At 37.9% G+C, this 17,668-nt stretch overlaps 1 protein-coding gene across 8 annotated transcripts in view; it reads right to left on the minus strand.

The window, feature by feature from the left end:
• MATN2 (matrilin 2) overlaps positions 1-17,668 on the minus strand; it is a 68,068-nt gene that overhangs the window by 31,704 nt on the left and 18,696 nt on the right. For all 8 annotated transcript variants that reach the window (XR_007628593.1, XM_050312281.1, XM_050312247.1 and 5 more), the window contains exons 3-5: positions 12,836-13,405; positions 9,029-9,151; positions 4,852-4,974 (exon numbers count right to left, since the gene is read on the minus strand). Coding sequence is in view for 7 of the 8 variants with exons in the window: in XM_050312281.1 (XP_050168238.1) it covers positions 4,852-4,974; positions 9,029-9,151; positions 12,836-13,405 (816 nt within the window). In the remaining variant the exon portion in view is untranslated. The remainder of the gene's footprint in view (positions 1-4,851; positions 4,975-9,028; positions 9,152-12,835; positions 13,406-17,668) is intronic.

Consider the following 17,668-nt stretch of genomic DNA (forward strand, 5'->3'; position numbering starts at 1 on the left):
TCAGTTTCTTTGCAGGTTAAGCTGTATCTTCACAACAAGAATCTTAGAAGAAATTAAAGATAAGTCACAAAGCTGATGCTCTGTCCCCAAAGAGCTGCCAGGCCTACATTATGAAAGTATAGCTGATTCTTCCTGCAGAAGACAGTAGTGTGCTAAGCTTCATACAGACATTTAGTGAGACAGGTTCCTCTTTGCCAACTGAGTAATTTTTTCACTACTTTATACTTCTGAGCCTCACAAATTTCTTTAAGAGGCAGTAATTTGTTTCACTGAACTCAGTTCTTTCTTCAATTGCCCTGCTTTTGTAAATCATGTGCACTCAGGTGTGCTACAATATTTAGTCAAAGTCATCTAGTCAGGAAGGCAGATAACCCATTTAGTTACTTTGAAAGAGTTTCTTTTAACCCTTCAGAATATTTGTGTGGAATCAAGTCAAATTAAACTACTTACTGGCTACTAGGTGAGACCATTTTCCTGACATGCATCTTCCTGTTTCCAGGCTGAGTAGATTAATATAAAAACCTATTTACTGAATATGTATTCCAAGGATATAATGTGTCATACAATTAATCAGCCTTCCTTTTAAATGAATTCTAATCACATGTACATTTTCAAGTGTTTTAAAAGACACATTAAGAAATAGGTAGGTTAAAGAATACAAATTTTTTTCTATTTAGCATCATACCTGGAAAACAGCCCATATAGAGTGCTCTGCAAAGTCACCTGCTCCTCTGCATTTAAACCTTAACAAAATTAACTATTACTACAATACCTGCAACTGTCTGACTAATGATTATAAAGTTGAGAATAGAATATTCCATTGGAAGGGATATACAATGACCAACTGTCTGACCAGTTCAGGGGTGACCAGAAGTTAAAGTGTATTGCAAAGGGCTTTGTCCAAATGCCTCTTACACACTGACAAGCTTGGGAAGTCCACCTCCTCTAGGAAGCCTGTTCCAGTGTTGGATCACTCTCTTGATAAGGAAATGCTTCCTAATGTCCAGTCTAAACCTCCCCTGGCAGAGCTTTGAACCATTCCCTTACGTCCTATCCCTGGATAACAGGGAGAAGATCTCAACACAGAGCTCCCTCTCCATGTCCCCTCCTCATTAAGCTTTGGAGAGAGATGAGGTTGTCCCTCAGCCTCTTCTCCAAACTAGACAAACCCAGAGTCCTCTGCTGCTCCTCACAGGACATTCCTTCCAGCACTTTCACCACCTTTGTTGTTTTAGAGACAACTAAACAGCTCTTAGAATGTTTTATTATCAGCATCTGAGCAACTATGACCCCTAAGCACTTTCAAATGACAGCCTCCGTGGTTTCTTGTGGCTGTGCCGTTACCAATGTACCTTGGACAGAAAGGAAAAAAACCCAACAAAATAAATAACTAATTTTTTCAGGCTTACTTTTTAGCATTTATAGCCTTCAGGGGATCTCTTACTGACAGAATTAGGTCTGCTGACCTGTAAGAACAATGAGCATATTAATTTAAATGATGCCTTTCCACTAACACAGTTAAGAAGAACATCCGCTTGACAATTGCTTTTGGAGATAAGTATTATTCCTTTTTTTTCAATGATTTTGTATACAAATTGCACTAATTACAGGCAGGATTAACCTTGCAGATTGGCATTAGTAATTGACTCATTTCACTTATAGCTTCACATTTCATTGTGGTGGTACTTGTTAAGAAGGGAAACTTGTCAACAGTATTCCAGTCAGCAGGTAGGTAAGCTGTCTATGGAGTGGAATTTTCCTGAAAAGACTGAGAAAAACTGTAAATTTCTATTTCTCACACTAAGTACTGTAATCCTTTAGTTGGTATGCAGAAAATATACACAGTTAGTACAACAGCAAAGCAAAATAATATTTTCCTTATTTGTAGAAGTTTCATTATTTTCATATTTCTATACTGAGTCATGAGATATACATTAGAAAGCGAACACTTAGAGATCTGACTGATTTACTGTTATGTCATGACTATTTCGATAAGTTTTTCTAAATTATGAACTAATGTCTTTTTTAGAGAGAAAACTATTAATTCAGTTATCATCTCCCCAGGTTTGTTCTGCCCTATTTTTGTTGCTCAGAATTAGTTAGTAAGTGGTAAGTGCCATCTTTCACTTCCAGTTACCAGTTCTGCAGTCTAGGTGCTTACACAGCCCTCTCTGAACTCTGGACAGTGTGGCTCACCTTTCTCTTGTACAGTTGTTTTACTCCCATGATGTGTATATAGGTTACTCAGGGTCAGGAGAACAAAGTAAATTAAGGAGAAGGGTAGAAGAAAAGAGTAGGAAGAAAAGTTGACAGAGGCATAAGGAGGATGAAAAAGAATGAGGGGGAAGAGTTGAGCAGACTCATGGAAGACTCATAAGAACCTAAAAAGCAGACAAAAAAATCTAGCAGTGCCCAGAATGCAGTGAGGTGCCAGCAGTCAAACCACTGCCAGGTGAAGAGGACCCAAGCCCAACAGCTGCAGCAATACAGAGACAGTCTAGCACTAGTGCCAGGAAAGAGAGGGCAGCACATCCAGCAACATCAAGAAGGTGGAAAGACTGAGTGTCCAGCAGCATGATGGAGAAAGAATGGCTCATAACCATCAAACTTCAACTGACAGGTCTTTGTTTATGTGAAAAGGTGTTCAAAAAGGCAGCAGAGAGTTTAAAATATTGTTTAGTCTTCGAATTTGTTCATAAACTGTGTGTTGCAAGACCACTTAAGAGTGGTTGGCTGTTCAGTGGCCATTTTGAATTGATACACTGTGAATTCTGGCAGCAAGATTTCATTTAATTATTGCCATTCAGGTAACTGTCTGACATGTATCAATATAGCAATTAGTATTGCCTTTGATCCTTAATTTAGCCCATCAGAAAGATCTTAATAAACATGCCTGTGAAATGAGTGTTCTGCACTTTTTCATTTGCTTTTGCTGGAGTTAAAACTTTAGAAATATTAGATATCTCAAAGGGAAACCTCCAGCTCTTTCAGAGAACCACAATGGGTATTTCTTACTGAAATTCTCTCTTCGTTCTCTGCATGAGGAGGGAGTAACCTTAAGGAAGTCACTGCTTTTTGCAAAATTGTTATTGTACTCAGTGGTCTCTAGTATATGTGTACATCAAGATCTTTTTTCTGATTCAGCTCTTTTGATAATAAATACTTCTCAGAAAGGAAGGGTTAAATAGCTTAAGAGTAAGGAAAACTGAGAGTTGTCACTACTGATTCAATGCTACACATAGTCTCCTTTATAAGATTTTCCAGCAAGAGTGATTATTCACTGGTGATCACATCTGGGGAAGCTGTAAATTCTTAGTAGTAGCATATTCCTCAAAAATGTCAAATTGTTCAAACCTGAAAAATCAGATTCTGGACAGTTGACAGCCAATATTTGCAGATTTGCAGAAAAATTACCATCAAAATCACAAATTACGCAGACAAGCTCTTGCTGTTCAGGAAAGGTAAAGAAGCTAAATTCTGCCAGGGTCAAACATATTTAATATACATTGAACCATTCCAAATAGTAACAACAGCTGATGGCACTAACATGAATATTTTAGATTAGAATGTATGACAGGAAAGAACTGGGGATGAAAGAACCTACCAACACAAGTTACAGATTTTCTGTGTCAGGATATAGTCAAATAAATAGTAGAGAAGCATATCCTTTACCCTAACATAGGTAAAGGTCATGAGGATCAGCTAAGGGTATTGGATGAACTTTGATGGAATGTTAGATGTAGAAATTTGGGCCAGACCATCTAACTTGCCTAAATAACCATTATGAGTTCCATAAACTGCCACCTATTTTGCATCTCAAAACAGGGTTATCCTACAAGGCAATAGCTCTGTGAAGGCAATAAAAGACAGATATATCATGTTAGAGTTGTTTTAAAACAACAGGAAAGAAGGTGTTGGACAAAAGCATTGGGGTGGCCTGTGGCAGATTTGGGGGCAAGGATTCACTGGGATTCATTTCCATGGTATTTCAATATGTGTTTGAAATTAAGCATGCATTTAAGTGCTTGCCTGAAGAGACTACCTAACAAATAATGCAATTTTTCATCAAGGTCTCACTAGGTTTTATTTTTTGTGGTGAATACCTGAAGATAATATTTTCTCAGAATGTAGCATGGGATGAAAAATGTACTAGGCAAATAGGCAAAAAGATTATACTTCATTTACTGTGTATAAACAGGAAAGAAGAGAAAGATATTTACATGGTAATAGAGAGGAAAGTATGTTTTGTGTCAAAAAAATTATTGTACTGTATTTCTACACTCTTTCTTCTGAGCTATAATTCTTAGAGCTTTACTTCTTTGATTGCTCATAGAGAAAATTAAAGGCAGACAGTGGATGGGTTCTTAAGGAGGCTAAACTTTCCTTAAGACCATCTTCACAAAAAGGGTTTGAAATCTCCACTCACGTGACCATAAAATCAAATGAAATAAATATCAAGAAATTGTCCACTTTGAGGTTTTTCTGTGCATAACTTCTGTCTGAAGAGGAGCTACTGAGTTTGTCTGGCTTTGTTTTTTAATGGCCACATATATCATGCCAGTACACTGCCGGCCACCTACATGGATCCCGAATAAAACATCTTGTGTTTTATTTCAAAACAGCAATGTTATTTTCTGTGTGAAATTGGTTGGAACAATTTTCCCAAGACACCATTTATTGCCAGTAAAGGCCTACAAACATGATAATTCTGCATTTCTTCCTCCTCTACCACTCATATAGGAGAAGAGAACTTCCCCTCATTGTCTTTGGCTAAACTGGATACTCATTTACATTGAATTTCCCTTTGGTTTGTGTTAAGAGATAAATATGAAGTGCTGAACTCATACTCACCGACACAATTCTTTCCATTTGCATCAAGCTCATACCCTTCATAACACTGGCAGACGTAGGACCCGGGTGTGTTCACACAAATCTGCTCACAGGCATGCTTCTCCACAGCACAGAGGTCCTGAGCTACAAAACATAATTGCATGAATATGAAATTCTTTGACTTTCTACAATGCACAGGTAGATTATAGATCAAAAGTAAATTTCAGGAAGCTGAGGACAGCTCTTTAGAGATGAGCTCATTTTAACACAGATCATGCCAATGTTCTGTCAAACAGTAAAAGCCAGCAGGATCAGTCACTCAAAAGCTGAGGAACTCCTTCCTTCAGCCAAAGGCAATGACTACTGATGAGCCAATGATGCCAAGTAGAGTTGCTTGATGTATGTTTCTCTAAAAAGTTTGAAGGGCATTCCTCAGGGGTTTTTTCTTAGGGGGGGGGGAAGATGTTTATTTGTGAGGTTTTTTTGCTTTGTTTGAGGATTTTTTTGGGTCCTTTTTTTTTTGTTTTTCTGGTGGTGGTTTTTGTTTGTTGGTTGGTTTTGGGGTTTTTTGTTTTGGTTTTTCTTGTTGTTGTTGTTGGGGGTTTTTTTGCAGAACCAGATAAATAATGATGAAGTTGAAAAGGAAAAGAAGAGGAAAACTCAACACCAAAAGACTCAGGGATATTTCGAGTTTTAGACTTCTTCAGTTTTGTGCAAAATACCGTAGCAAGTTACCCCTCCCAAGCAAAAGATCTCATAAATAAAATCAGAATGACAAATGAGGTCAGTCCAGCACCTAGCCAAGTGAAGCACACTGGGCTTTCTTTTCAACAGAGTAACGCTTTATGAGAACCTCAAGTTTCCCCAGCGAAAGCTCTGGAAAGCAATGTACTTTGTGTTACTCAAAGACTGCTCAACACATAATGGTCATTTACAGCTACAGAATAGGCTTTTGGAACATGTTTGAGGAAACTAGCCAAGCAAAAACGAATTTTCTTTTATAGCTGTCTGCTTCATATCAAGCGGCACGATGAGAAGCGTAAACAGTCATTTAACTCTTTTGTTCCAGTATAAACACCGACAAATAGATAATTTTCCAGCTTGTTTCAGCTACATTTCCTCTTTTGTATTATTTTGTATATTAATGTAAGATTTGAGCATCTTAGAAAAGAATGGAAGAGATTAGTTAAACAAACAAATACAATGTAATGAGTAAAGAACATTCATTATCTGACACAAAACCACTTTCCTCTAGAAAAGTTAGACCACAGTATGTGAAAGGAGCATCCTTTGCACGGATGCAAAACCATCATAGTGAAACAAACGTAAGAATATTTCAAGTTAAACAAACAAAATTACTATTTTCTCCCTAGTTTTGTTCTGGAAGAGAGCTGAGTTGCCTTTTCCAGTTCTCCCATGTGGAAAGCAAAAAATCACAACTATAGGAGATTTTCTTTTTTTCATGCAAGGAAATATCTTTTTTAGAAATAATGTTATAATGAAATGCATCAAGGAACAAAATTATCATCTATTGAAAGCAGAAATGCACTATATTCCAGCCTAAAGCAAAGTTGTCAGTTCATTGCTGATTGAAGCCATTTGGTTAAGGGTTTTTAAGAACTGAATCACTTCAGTGATTGTACTGTGGTGTACTCTCACAGCATTAAAAGAAAAGGGAGCACAAGAATGAAAACAGAGTCTAACTTTAGGTACAGAAGAATGAAAAGAGAATATAACTTTAGGTACATATCTTTCATCTTTTCTGCACTGTTTAATTTAGAAAGTGTTAAAAATGTATATAAGGAAACTATTTGTTCCTGAAAAAGCTGCCAAATACATCCAGACCTTAGATAAATACATCTGGTTTATGTTCATTATGTCCTGGACTTAACATAAACATGCTGAAGATTTATTCTTTTTAGAGGTCAGGTGAGGAACATGTCTTTGTGAACTTGTGGGCAATTAACAGCCAATGAAGGTAAACTCCCAGCCTGTGGGGTTTTCTGTCACCATGGTTTCCCCTACCTCCAGAACTAAGCTCTCCCAATTGTCTAGGCTTGGCTCCCTATCCTCATGAATTCTGTTACATCTCCATGGGGGTTTTAGACATAAAGGTTTGGCTTTCTCCAGACTGCTACTGTATCCTCTCCCTCCTTCACCAAGGATTAGCACCATCCCAGCATATTTAAGGCCAGTTTGAATGGCTTTCCATGTTAGATTCCCAGTGCTAATTGCTCAAATTAGTTTATACTTCGTTAATGTAAAAACAAGTCCTTTAGAAGTAGGCTACAAACACACTAATTTCCCTTTCATATTTATCAAACTTCAGTCTGTATTGACAATCAAAGCAAGTACACAATCAGGGAAATTATGTGTGACAGGTAGGTGGAGAAAACTAATAGAAGCCATAGCTGAAAAAGAAAGTAAAACAATGCAGCAAAGGGCTTCAAAACTGGTAGAGAGGGAACATATTGAGGGCTACTGTGCGTGGGTCACCAGTAGGAAAATTACCCACAGTCCCAAAACTCTTGGAAATTAATCAGTAATTTGAAGCAAAATTACTGATTACTAGCTGACAAAAACTATGGAAACATAACACAGTAAAAAAGAAGAGACAATAAAAAAAGAATTTTTCATACTCATAATTAATTTTTTTAATTGACTGAAGAAAGACAAGTTCAATTACCAAAACTGATGTAAGGGATAGGGACAATGTGTGAAGAACAATTAAAAAAGAAGAGAAATTTTGAATTTCAAATAAATTTTAGAAGATTGAAAGGAAAAAATTCTTTGTTAAAAATTCTTTAAGAAATTTAATAGCATGTAGAGGGTTTAAAAGAAAGGTTTAAAGGATACAAAAGTTTTAAATGAGAAACATTTAAAGGGACACAGGGAATAGAATATGTTAGAGAATACTATTAAAATGTGATTACATAGTTGGAGCCATCATTTGTCATGATGATTATACCATCTGACCACCTTCTTTCTGCAGTTGTAGCAAATATGCTGAAGCAGAGAAAATAGGTCACTATTCTTGTATTGGCTGAGTTGCTACCAAATAATAATTAGGAAATATTCCAGATTGCACTTTTTTTTTTTCATCTTTTTGAGGAAACAAAATCACAAATGGAAGTATTAGATTTGTTCAATTTAACACAAAAGGTTGCCTCGTAATTCACAGACATGAATATGACAGATGTCTACGTTTGGTGAAGGATGCTGATGAGAAGGAGTAGAAAGCAAAGATTCTCCTAGCTCAACAGCTCAAAAGTGGCTTCCTGCTGTAGCCCAAAAGGTCTGAAGAGGCCTCCATGCAGGAGTTAGAATGCCCTGATCAGTCCACTGCTGACATTCTTTTGATCCCATACCATTTACTGAGGCTCTGATGGAAACCACGTGTCCCACTGCACATGTAAGGATTTTAATGCCAAAGATGCAGAGTCACTTCAGGTACTGACATATCCTCACTGTTTCAGTGGTCACTAACTATTTGATCTAAAATACAGCACTAAGCAAAAGAGACTCAGAATCCACTAATCCCACACTACCTGATTGTTTTAGGGTGCTCTCCTGAGATGCAGAACATCAAACATAAGGATAGGATCTGAGCCTACAATCCTTCACCTTAATTCTAAATTGTCAGTTGAGAGCAGTATATCCTATGCTCTCACAATGACTGTCTCCCACAGCTTCTTGAGAAGATATTTTCCAAATTTTTCTTCTGGCCCAAATCAGTTTGGCAGATTTCATTTGAATCCATATAATGTTGTGGGATAAGAATCTGATTTTTAGACAAATACGTTTTACACAAGTAACTAAAAATAGTGTTACATAATTTATTTCAAATAATCGTGGATACAGAAATAACTTTGGCATATCCCCCAATATAATTTGCTGTTAATTACTAGAAAGAAAATTACAATGAACTAAAAAAATAGTGATTACAAAGATCAAAATTAAAGTGAAATAAAGTTTGTTATTATAAATTATACAGAAAACTACCAAAATTTCAGACAGGTTAATAAGAATTTCACACAAAGCAAGAAAAAAATGTACAACTCCACCTTTCTAGACTCTTTCTGATGTTTAACATTGATTATATACTGACCTCAGTTCTTTATGAGGCAATCAGAAAGGGTGTGTGATGTTAAGCACTTTTTGGGAGCACGAAAGAGAAAAATTAAGTAAGATAACATACTGCTGCAAGTCTTCTGGTCAGGGTTCAGAATGTATCCTTGTTTACATCTGCATAGGTAAGAGCCGGGAGTGTTTATGCAGAAGTGATCACAGCGATGCTCAACTGTACTGCACATATGAGGCACTGAAAGAAAAAGGGTAAAACGTTATTAACTGCTGGCCTTAATTACTTGTGGTCACAAAAAAATGGTGTAGAAAATTTTATTGAAGTAATTTAGAAATTTCAAATTAAATGTTGCTCGTAAAGACAAAAATGGGAGCTTAAGAAAACAAAAATACACAAGAGACTATCCGAAAACACTAATTATTTCATGGTCCCAAGAAGACAACAAAACAAACCTACCATATTCAAATTTAGAAAATGAATTGAATTTAAATATAAACTGCTTTAAAGGATGTTTGATTTCTTGAATGAAGAAAATGACCCCACAGCACAATACTAAAAAAGAAGAATTACTAGAAAACAACTTAATGAAGAGAATATTTTGCTTGCTTAGTTATTAATGCTGTGGAACATGCAAGTAATACACGATGACACTGAGGACATGCCCGTCCAAGATTCATTAAGCAGTAGCTGAGCTGAGTTACGCTCCAGATTGTAAGTCTTTCTGGGTCTCTTTTTAATCTCTTTGTATTTTATGTCTCTAATAGCAAGTAGTAAAAGGCAACAGACTGAGGCAGCAAAAAAGAAAAAGGATGGTGGGCACATTTTGTCAAGTTCATCATTGAACTGTTTTCTCCAGAGCAGTATTTGGGAATTTGGAAATCTCCCTGATGTTTTCTTTCCATGGATTATTGCTTGTATGTCATTTCTATAACTGATTTTGCTCAACAGCAATTTGGGATCAATATGCTTCTTAATGTGCTAGGTCAAAAAAAGCTCAAAATTTATGGAACAGATATTAACAGTAATCTTCTAGAAGCCACAACAGAAGCCTGCTAAATAACTTAACATGTGGTATGTGTGGTAATTGTGGAAAAAACCACATGTGGTTTTAAGATATATACTATGTATCTCCTCTTTGAAATGGTTACAAGAATTAGGCATTTATTACTAATACACAAATCACCACAATTCCCAAATCTCCTAATCAGCTTCTTGGATCTCATAACTTCCTGCCCTAATAAAAACTTCTAAAGTACTTTTATTTATGGGAATATAGATCTGCTTTGACTTCTTGTCTTTTCATCTTTCTGTCATTCTGAAAATCAAAGAATTCAATGACAAGCATCCCAATAACTCGGTCCCTTCTAAGAATACAGTGTTACCATCTGTTACCAATCTTCCCACATATTATCACATAATTTTTTTTCCAAAATGTCTCTGTTGCACCCATTTCAAAGCACCAGTGGTACTATGGTCATCAGTTTCATTTCTGTGACGAAGGAGCTTGCTCTCTGAATGATTTCTGCAACCTCACCTGTTGTAGGAGGTGTTTGGTGGTCACAGACAGGGACTGAAGTAATGGAAAGGGTGATATCATAGTTAAGGAATTTGAACATGAGCCTTGTTGTGAATTATATTTTGTCTCTATGTCACAGGGTCCTTATTTGATTTTGGGCAAGCCGATAATAAAAGTATCTTCAAGGAAGCATCAACCTTCATGCTGTATCTGTTTAGATAGGGACATCTGAATCTGGATTTGCCAGAATGCGACGGCTGCAGAGCTGTGAATAACATGTTTCATTAGTCCAAAAATGCTAACTGCCCCAGAAGATCACACCAGGAATTGCACTGAGTAAAATATTGAAAGTTAGTGGGTGATCTTGACAGACTTAAACCTGTTTCTGTGCCTCCATTTCTCCAACGTAAAATGGGGATGACACCACTATCTACTTTACAGGAGTATAATACAGACTTTATTTGCCCCTGACTGCTCCATCCCAAGTTTTGTCTTTCTCACACTTCTTCTAATCTCCATATCCTTTCCTGGATTCTGTCCCCACTTCTGTTTACATTGTTCTGAGTTTTCAGCTCTTGTCTATTCCTCTGATTTCCCAGGATACTCCTTGCTTCTGTTTTACCTTGCTGACTAGTAATAAAAAAAGAGGCCCTTGGGATCCCCAAGGCAGCAACTGTAGAGAAACTCCAAGTTAGCAGGAGGCTGGACATGACAGGAGACTTGAGCAGAGGGTTGCCTTCAATTGCCTTAGCAAAGAAACAAAGTGTCCAGATGTTCAACTCAGCTAGAAGGATATTGCCTCTGGGTCCACACCTGGGAGGACTGAAAAAAACTAACCACATTTCCCAGGAGGAATGCAGGTGCTCAAGAAGCAGAGCTTAGGTGCTCTCTTGAGATTCAGCAAGAGATAAATGCTGCTTCACAGTCGAGAACCAATAAAATATTTAGGATCCTACCTGCAATTTAGTTCCTTAAGTTAAAATCCATATGAATCTAACAGCTTAAACTGTTCAACTGGCTATGAGTTTTCAAGTACATCTTAGGATCTCACTTTCAATGCCCAGCACAGCAAATACCGTGGAGGCATTCCCTGAGAAGGGGAGGCACCTGCAGTCCTTGTCACCTCCATACTCCTCCATCTGCAGGGGGGTGGTTTTATTGGGGAACCCATGTGTTTGATGAAAAGTGAGCTATAAAACTCTAATAAATTTATTGGACACTGCCTAATCAGAAAAAAACAAGTAAACAGTATTTGTGCTGAATTTGTTTCTAAAAGACAATTAAAGAAATCCAATAAGATGGTGTTTTGAAGCATTTGCTGTTCATTCCATTTAAACTCTCAATCCATGATTAGTTTACTTTTTCTTGGTTTTAAAATATATCTTACTATGCCAGTTAATAATACAGCAAGGAAGAAACAGGGGAAAAAATCTATTATCTGATGAATGTTTGTGTTGGTGTTTTGTGCTGATGCAGTTCAGCTGCTCTTTGAAACAATTTTGGAAAAGACCAAGTAAGGAAAAATCTCCAGACTATTCTTACAATAAGCCTCAGTTCTTTTCTGGCAAAAGCATCCCTAGAGATGAGTGAGCATTTAATCTCACTATGCATTCTTTTTCTGGACTCTGCTGAAAATGCCTTAGATTAATGCCAAATCTGTATGAAGCACTTTCATTTTTATCCCAGGAAAAATAAAAAAGAGAATTATACTAACTATACTGATTGGAATAAAATCAATTACGTATGCCTTGATATTTGTCAAGGGTAATTTCTTGTAAAGGGAATTACAGATGTAAGTGTAAATTGTTGTAAATTAATTCCTATTATAATATTATTTACTTTATTGTATGAATGAATATAACTGTAATGGCTTTTCCTAATTTTCTGTATTTCAAATAGATGAAATACAAACACTGCATATCTGTGTCTCACTTCCAGTCACAGGTACAAAAATGACTGTTTGCCCAGAATTAATATATAAGCTTTGGAAGAGGAATATATAAACTTCACAGAATATTTAAACGACAGAAAGACTGTTTATCAGTTTAAAGTTTCACTACTAAGGGAGATCACACTTAAAATGAAAAGATGAAACAACTTATCTAATGTTAAAACAGCAGAGGGCTGTAAATGCATTGCTATTATTCAGTAAATAGGAAAATCATATGTGTGTTTGCCTCACCACTTATGACCATTAGGAATTAGACCGCATTTTATGGCACCTAACAGTAGCATTACTTTTACCCCAGATGTATGACTGCTGTTCTGAATGTTGTCTGGTTAGTTCCCTTCAATACATATATTCTAAAAGATAAGGTTTACTGTAAAAAAAAGTTTAATTACATTACATATTTTTTGTGTTTTACTTTCATCTGTGCATTCAAATCTAGAGATAAAATTCTTACCACAAAGTTTAGTTTGGAAGACAGAGGTCAGTGTTTCAATCTGACTGAAATTAGCAACCAGAAAAACATGCTCTTCATGTGGTTCACTCCCAATGGACTTCAGAGTGTTCATATCTACTCTTCCCACGCCAATGGCAAAAATTAGGATCCCTGAGTTACGTGCTTTAGCAGCAATCTCTGACACTGGATCCTGAGGTCTCCCATCCGTCACTATCATGATTATCCGGGGCACATTCTGCTTCAGAGGCCGAGCTCCTTCTGACTCCGAAAATGCAATGTTCACTGCGTACTGCAGAGCCAGCCCAGTCATGGTGCCAGTGGCCAGGTGCATCATCCTCTTCACTGCTCTTTCGATGTCCTGCTTCCGCCTGAAGGTCTTCAGTGAGAACTCCTGTTTGACTGTGCTGCCGTACTGAATCAGACCCACCCGGGTGGCATCGGGACTGATGTCCAGGAACTGCAAGATGGTTAAAATGAACTCCTTCACTTTTTCAAAGTCATAATGTTGTACACTGCGAGAGCTGTCAATGATGAAGACAAAGTCCAGACGTTTGTTGTTGCAAGTATTTTCTAAAAGGCAAAACGCAAACAAAAATACTTTACAAGAATTTCAAAATGCAAATAGGTTTGGGTTGATTGTCTAAACAAACACCCTAAAAAGTTCTGGGAAAATTAATGAAAAATAGGACATATCAGAACTAAGGCTACTTGGGCAATATAAATTTGCTCTCCAGTAAATAAAAAAGTTGCCTGTTACATGATCATTATATGTATTTGTGTGTGTGTGTGTGTGTGTTTGAGATCAGAATGGTTAATGGCAGTGGAATACGTAGACAGAATCACAGAATCGTAGAATGATTTGGGTTGAAAGTGACCTCAAAGATCATGTAGTTCAACCCCCCCGCCATGGGGAGGGACACCCTCCTCTAGACCAGGTTGCTCAAAGCCCCATCCAACCTGCCCTTAATCACTGCCAGGGATGGGGCATCCACAGCTTCTCTGGGTAATCTGTTCCAGGGTCTCACAGTGAAAAATTTCTTCCCTATATCTAATCTAAACCTGCCCTCTTCTAGTTTATTATTAGTTCATTACCCTTTGTTCTCTCACTACATGCCCTTGTCGGAAGTCACTCTCCAGGTACTCGTGCCATACCCTGTTGTGTCATTGTAGAGTTTTTGACCTCATTCCCAACACAGGGTGGAAATCCCCCCTGAATTACATACATACATTACATTACTATTTGAGTTGGCTGCACTGTGATGCTTTTTGTGGTAGTGCCTGAGAATTTAGAAATCTAATACTCATGATGCAGAGTGGTATCAGTCCTCCATTACAAAGAGGGAAAACAGAACACTAAGAAATCCAGGTCAAAAGCATCTGTTAATTGCACTGACTGATAAGAGACACGAAGGGACTGATTTTTCAGGGAAGCTGGCATGAAGCAGCACTTTGCATGTACAAAGTACAGCTCTCAATGACGTCAACTGCAGCTGTGAGTGCTCAGCACTTCTACAGATCAAACCCCATGATTTCAAATGCCATCTGGGAAAAGTTTCTAGCTCAGCATCACACAGAAATTCTGTGGCAGCAGCAGAGAGAAAATCCCATTGTTGTGTACAGTGGTCCTCAACTAGGCCAAAAGACCACTCATACACTCCCTGAAATCTTCTATTTCAGCCATCAGTTGTCTTTTATCCAAGAGCCATTGAAGCAGAAATACAACAGAGTATGTCTATATCCGATAACTGCATAGGCAGGCAGGCCAAGCTATCACGGATAACAACACAAGTGAAGGCTGGCTGCCCTCTGGGCATGTTACAAGCTTTCTGGGACCCTGGGTACATCCTCTGGCTTCTGCTCAGCATCCTTTTCTGGAAGAATATGAGACATATGCGTGAGCTGCATAATGAGAATGGATAGGGACTCACCATTCTCAAGAAGCCAGCACATGGCAGGCTTAAGGCAAGCCTGGGAGGTGAGCCATTAGCCTTGCCAGAGAAGACAGCATATAGCAAAAGATTAAAAGGACTTTGATGGGGTGCTGGTGAAAAGAAATTAACTGAGGTTCAATATTTACATCAAAGACTCCTCCAAATTAGGAAATCCCTGAGTCACAAAAGCATGGCAGCTTAGGCAATACCTGCAGGTAGCACTGTCTTGTCCTTAAACTATTTCACATGCACCTACTTTTGATCTCTGTCAGAGAGAGAACATAGGGTTAGATAGACTTACGGCTTCAATCAGTGTGTCTGCTCATCTTTTTAAATTCCTGTGGCTATGAATAAATCTGTGAGGTAGTTAGTTGTCTGCCTGGCTTGAAAAATTAAAGATGCAAGAATGATCATCAAACTGCAGTGGTGTCCTCATTTTACTAAGTTGAGATACCCCTAATCAGTAATTTCCTTTATTGCCCAACCCAATTCAATTCCCAGTGCACTCTCATCCATCTTGTGCAGTGAATGAGGCAAATGCTTGGTGGAAAAGTAGTGTTTGACAGTATAATTAAAGGTCATGTCATACTGCACAAGTACAAGTGGGCCAATCAATTGGAAGAACCTCTGTCTATAGACAACCTTTCAAACAAGTTCTCTTGTGACTGCTGACGAACACTCATCACGCACTTCTGCCAAGACAGGGGGTGAGAAAGATGCCTGTTTTCACTGGTTAGCTCAGAGGCCTCTTTCATAGATTACCAAGAACATTCACTGGCATAGAACAAAAATGCTCTTTAGTGACAATAAAAATGACTGCCTGGATTTATTCATGTGCAGTCTACAGCATGGCTTTATTCATAAGTGCAGAAATATGCTCCGGTTGCTTATTCTTTCAAAATCAGAGCAGGTTGAATGCAAGCCAAGTGGAGCAGAAACAAAATTCCAGTTCTAATGGGATACAGATATCCTGACATGACTATTTTCCATCTTATTATCTTAATTATAGTTATCCTTATATATAATTATTAATTATATTTGCTAATTATAATATGAAATACAAAGATAACACTAAGTTATGATTTGTGGGACCAGAGCAAGAAGAAAGGAGGATAATTATAGAAAAAGGGCTAAGAATATGTGTGTGTATATAAGGGGATGGACAGACAAGAGAAAAGAGTAAAGTGACTTCTATTTTATTTCCATTAAAACATTTCAGCATAGGCAAAATCAGGAGGTGTGGACTGGATGAGTGGACAGTGAGGTGGACTGAGAACTGTCTAAACAGCAGATCCCACACGGTCCTAATTAGTGGCACAGTTGGAGGCCTCTACTCAGCCCTAGTGAGGCCACATCTGGAGTGTTGTGTCCAGTTCTGTGCTCCTCAGTACATGGAGAGATATGGAGCTCCTGAAGCAAGTCCAGTGGGGGGTTATGGAGACAATTAAGGGACTGGAGCACCTCTCTTTCAAGGAAAGGCTAACAGAGTTGGGCCTATTCAGCCTCAAGAAGAGAAGATTTAGAGGGGTCCTCATCAGTGTCTATAGGCATTTAAAGGAGGGTGCCAACAAGGCAGAGCCAGGCTCTTCTTGGTGGTGCCAAGCAAAAGGACAAGAGGCAATGGGCAGAAACTGATGCACAGGAAGTTTCACTTGAGCATGAGGAAGAACTTCTTTACTGTGGGGGTGACCGTGCAGTGGAACAGATTGCCCAGAGAGGCTGTGGAGTCTCCCTCACTGGAGATATTCAAGAGCCATCTGAATGCAATCCTGTGCCATGTGCTGTAGGATGACCCAGCAGAGAGGTTGGACCAGATGACCCACTGTGGTCCCTTCTAACTTTTTCCATTCTACGATTCTGTGAAAACAAGTCAAAACTAGAGCCATGGTGTTGAATCCTTCTATTTTGATTATAAAGATTTGGATCCCAGTCTGAAGAGACTCATTTGTCTGTTTTGAAGTCTGGACTGAATCTTGGTGTGTAAAAGCCTGGACAGCATTGGTGGATAGTACTAACAGAAACACACCCCATTGTGCTAAATTTCTAAAGAAAAATCTGCTAGTCTGAATGAAATACAGTATATTTCAAAACTACTTTGACAAGCAAAGCTCTACCTCTATAAATACCACACATTTTCAAATTAAATTGTATTTAAAATTTGTGTCTTCTGAACTGGAGGGAATTTTTAAGAACCCTATAATTATTAAAGTTGATTTAACTGAGATGGGCTCTATGAAAAACAAAATGTAACTCTCTTACAAATGGAAAATTAGTTTGGTGATATTTTGAGGAGTGGCAATCAGTAACAACTAACAGATCTAAACACTCATCACCTCAGATAGCTTTTTAGCAGTTACATCCTTTTGCATTTGCCCTGTAAACTATAATCTCTTCCTCTGACCAGCTCTCATTTTAAACAGGGAACTTTCTTGCAATTTTGGCAAACATCTTAGTACCCAAAAGTAACTCCCTTCCATTCTTCTTATAAAAAGTGACATACTCATTGAAAAGAGCTACTCATCCATAAACTTGCTTCTAAGTCAGTGGAGGTTTTGTAAAGCCAACACAAAAGTTAAAAAATCCCTCAGAGTGAGTTGTCTTATCCAAAGGGGAGGCCAGGAGGGGCAAGATAAAGACAGAAGGACTCATCAAGTCAGTAGTAAGTATGTTCTCTTCCTTCACTCAGTATTCATTTTGTAAATGACAATTACAATGATGCCACCTTTGCAAAACTAACAATGCAAGGAAATTTCAGTTCTACTTGGAAGAATCCAACTGGGATCCAATTACTGAGAGACACATGAAACGAAGCTTAAAAGAATACTTCACACTGAGCATCTTAAGCTGAAAATTCTGTTAAATTATTTTCTCTGATCCCTGCAGGTTTCCTTCTACTCTTTTT

Source organism: Myiozetetes cayanensis, unplaced genomic scaffold (assembly GCF_022539395.1).
Source record: "Myiozetetes cayanensis isolate MyiCay16 unplaced genomic scaffold, myiCay2020 scf1, whole genome shotgun sequence".
In the NCBI taxonomy this organism is placed as follows: domain Eukaryota; kingdom Metazoa; phylum Chordata; class Aves; order Passeriformes; family Tyrannidae; genus Myiozetetes; species Myiozetetes cayanensis.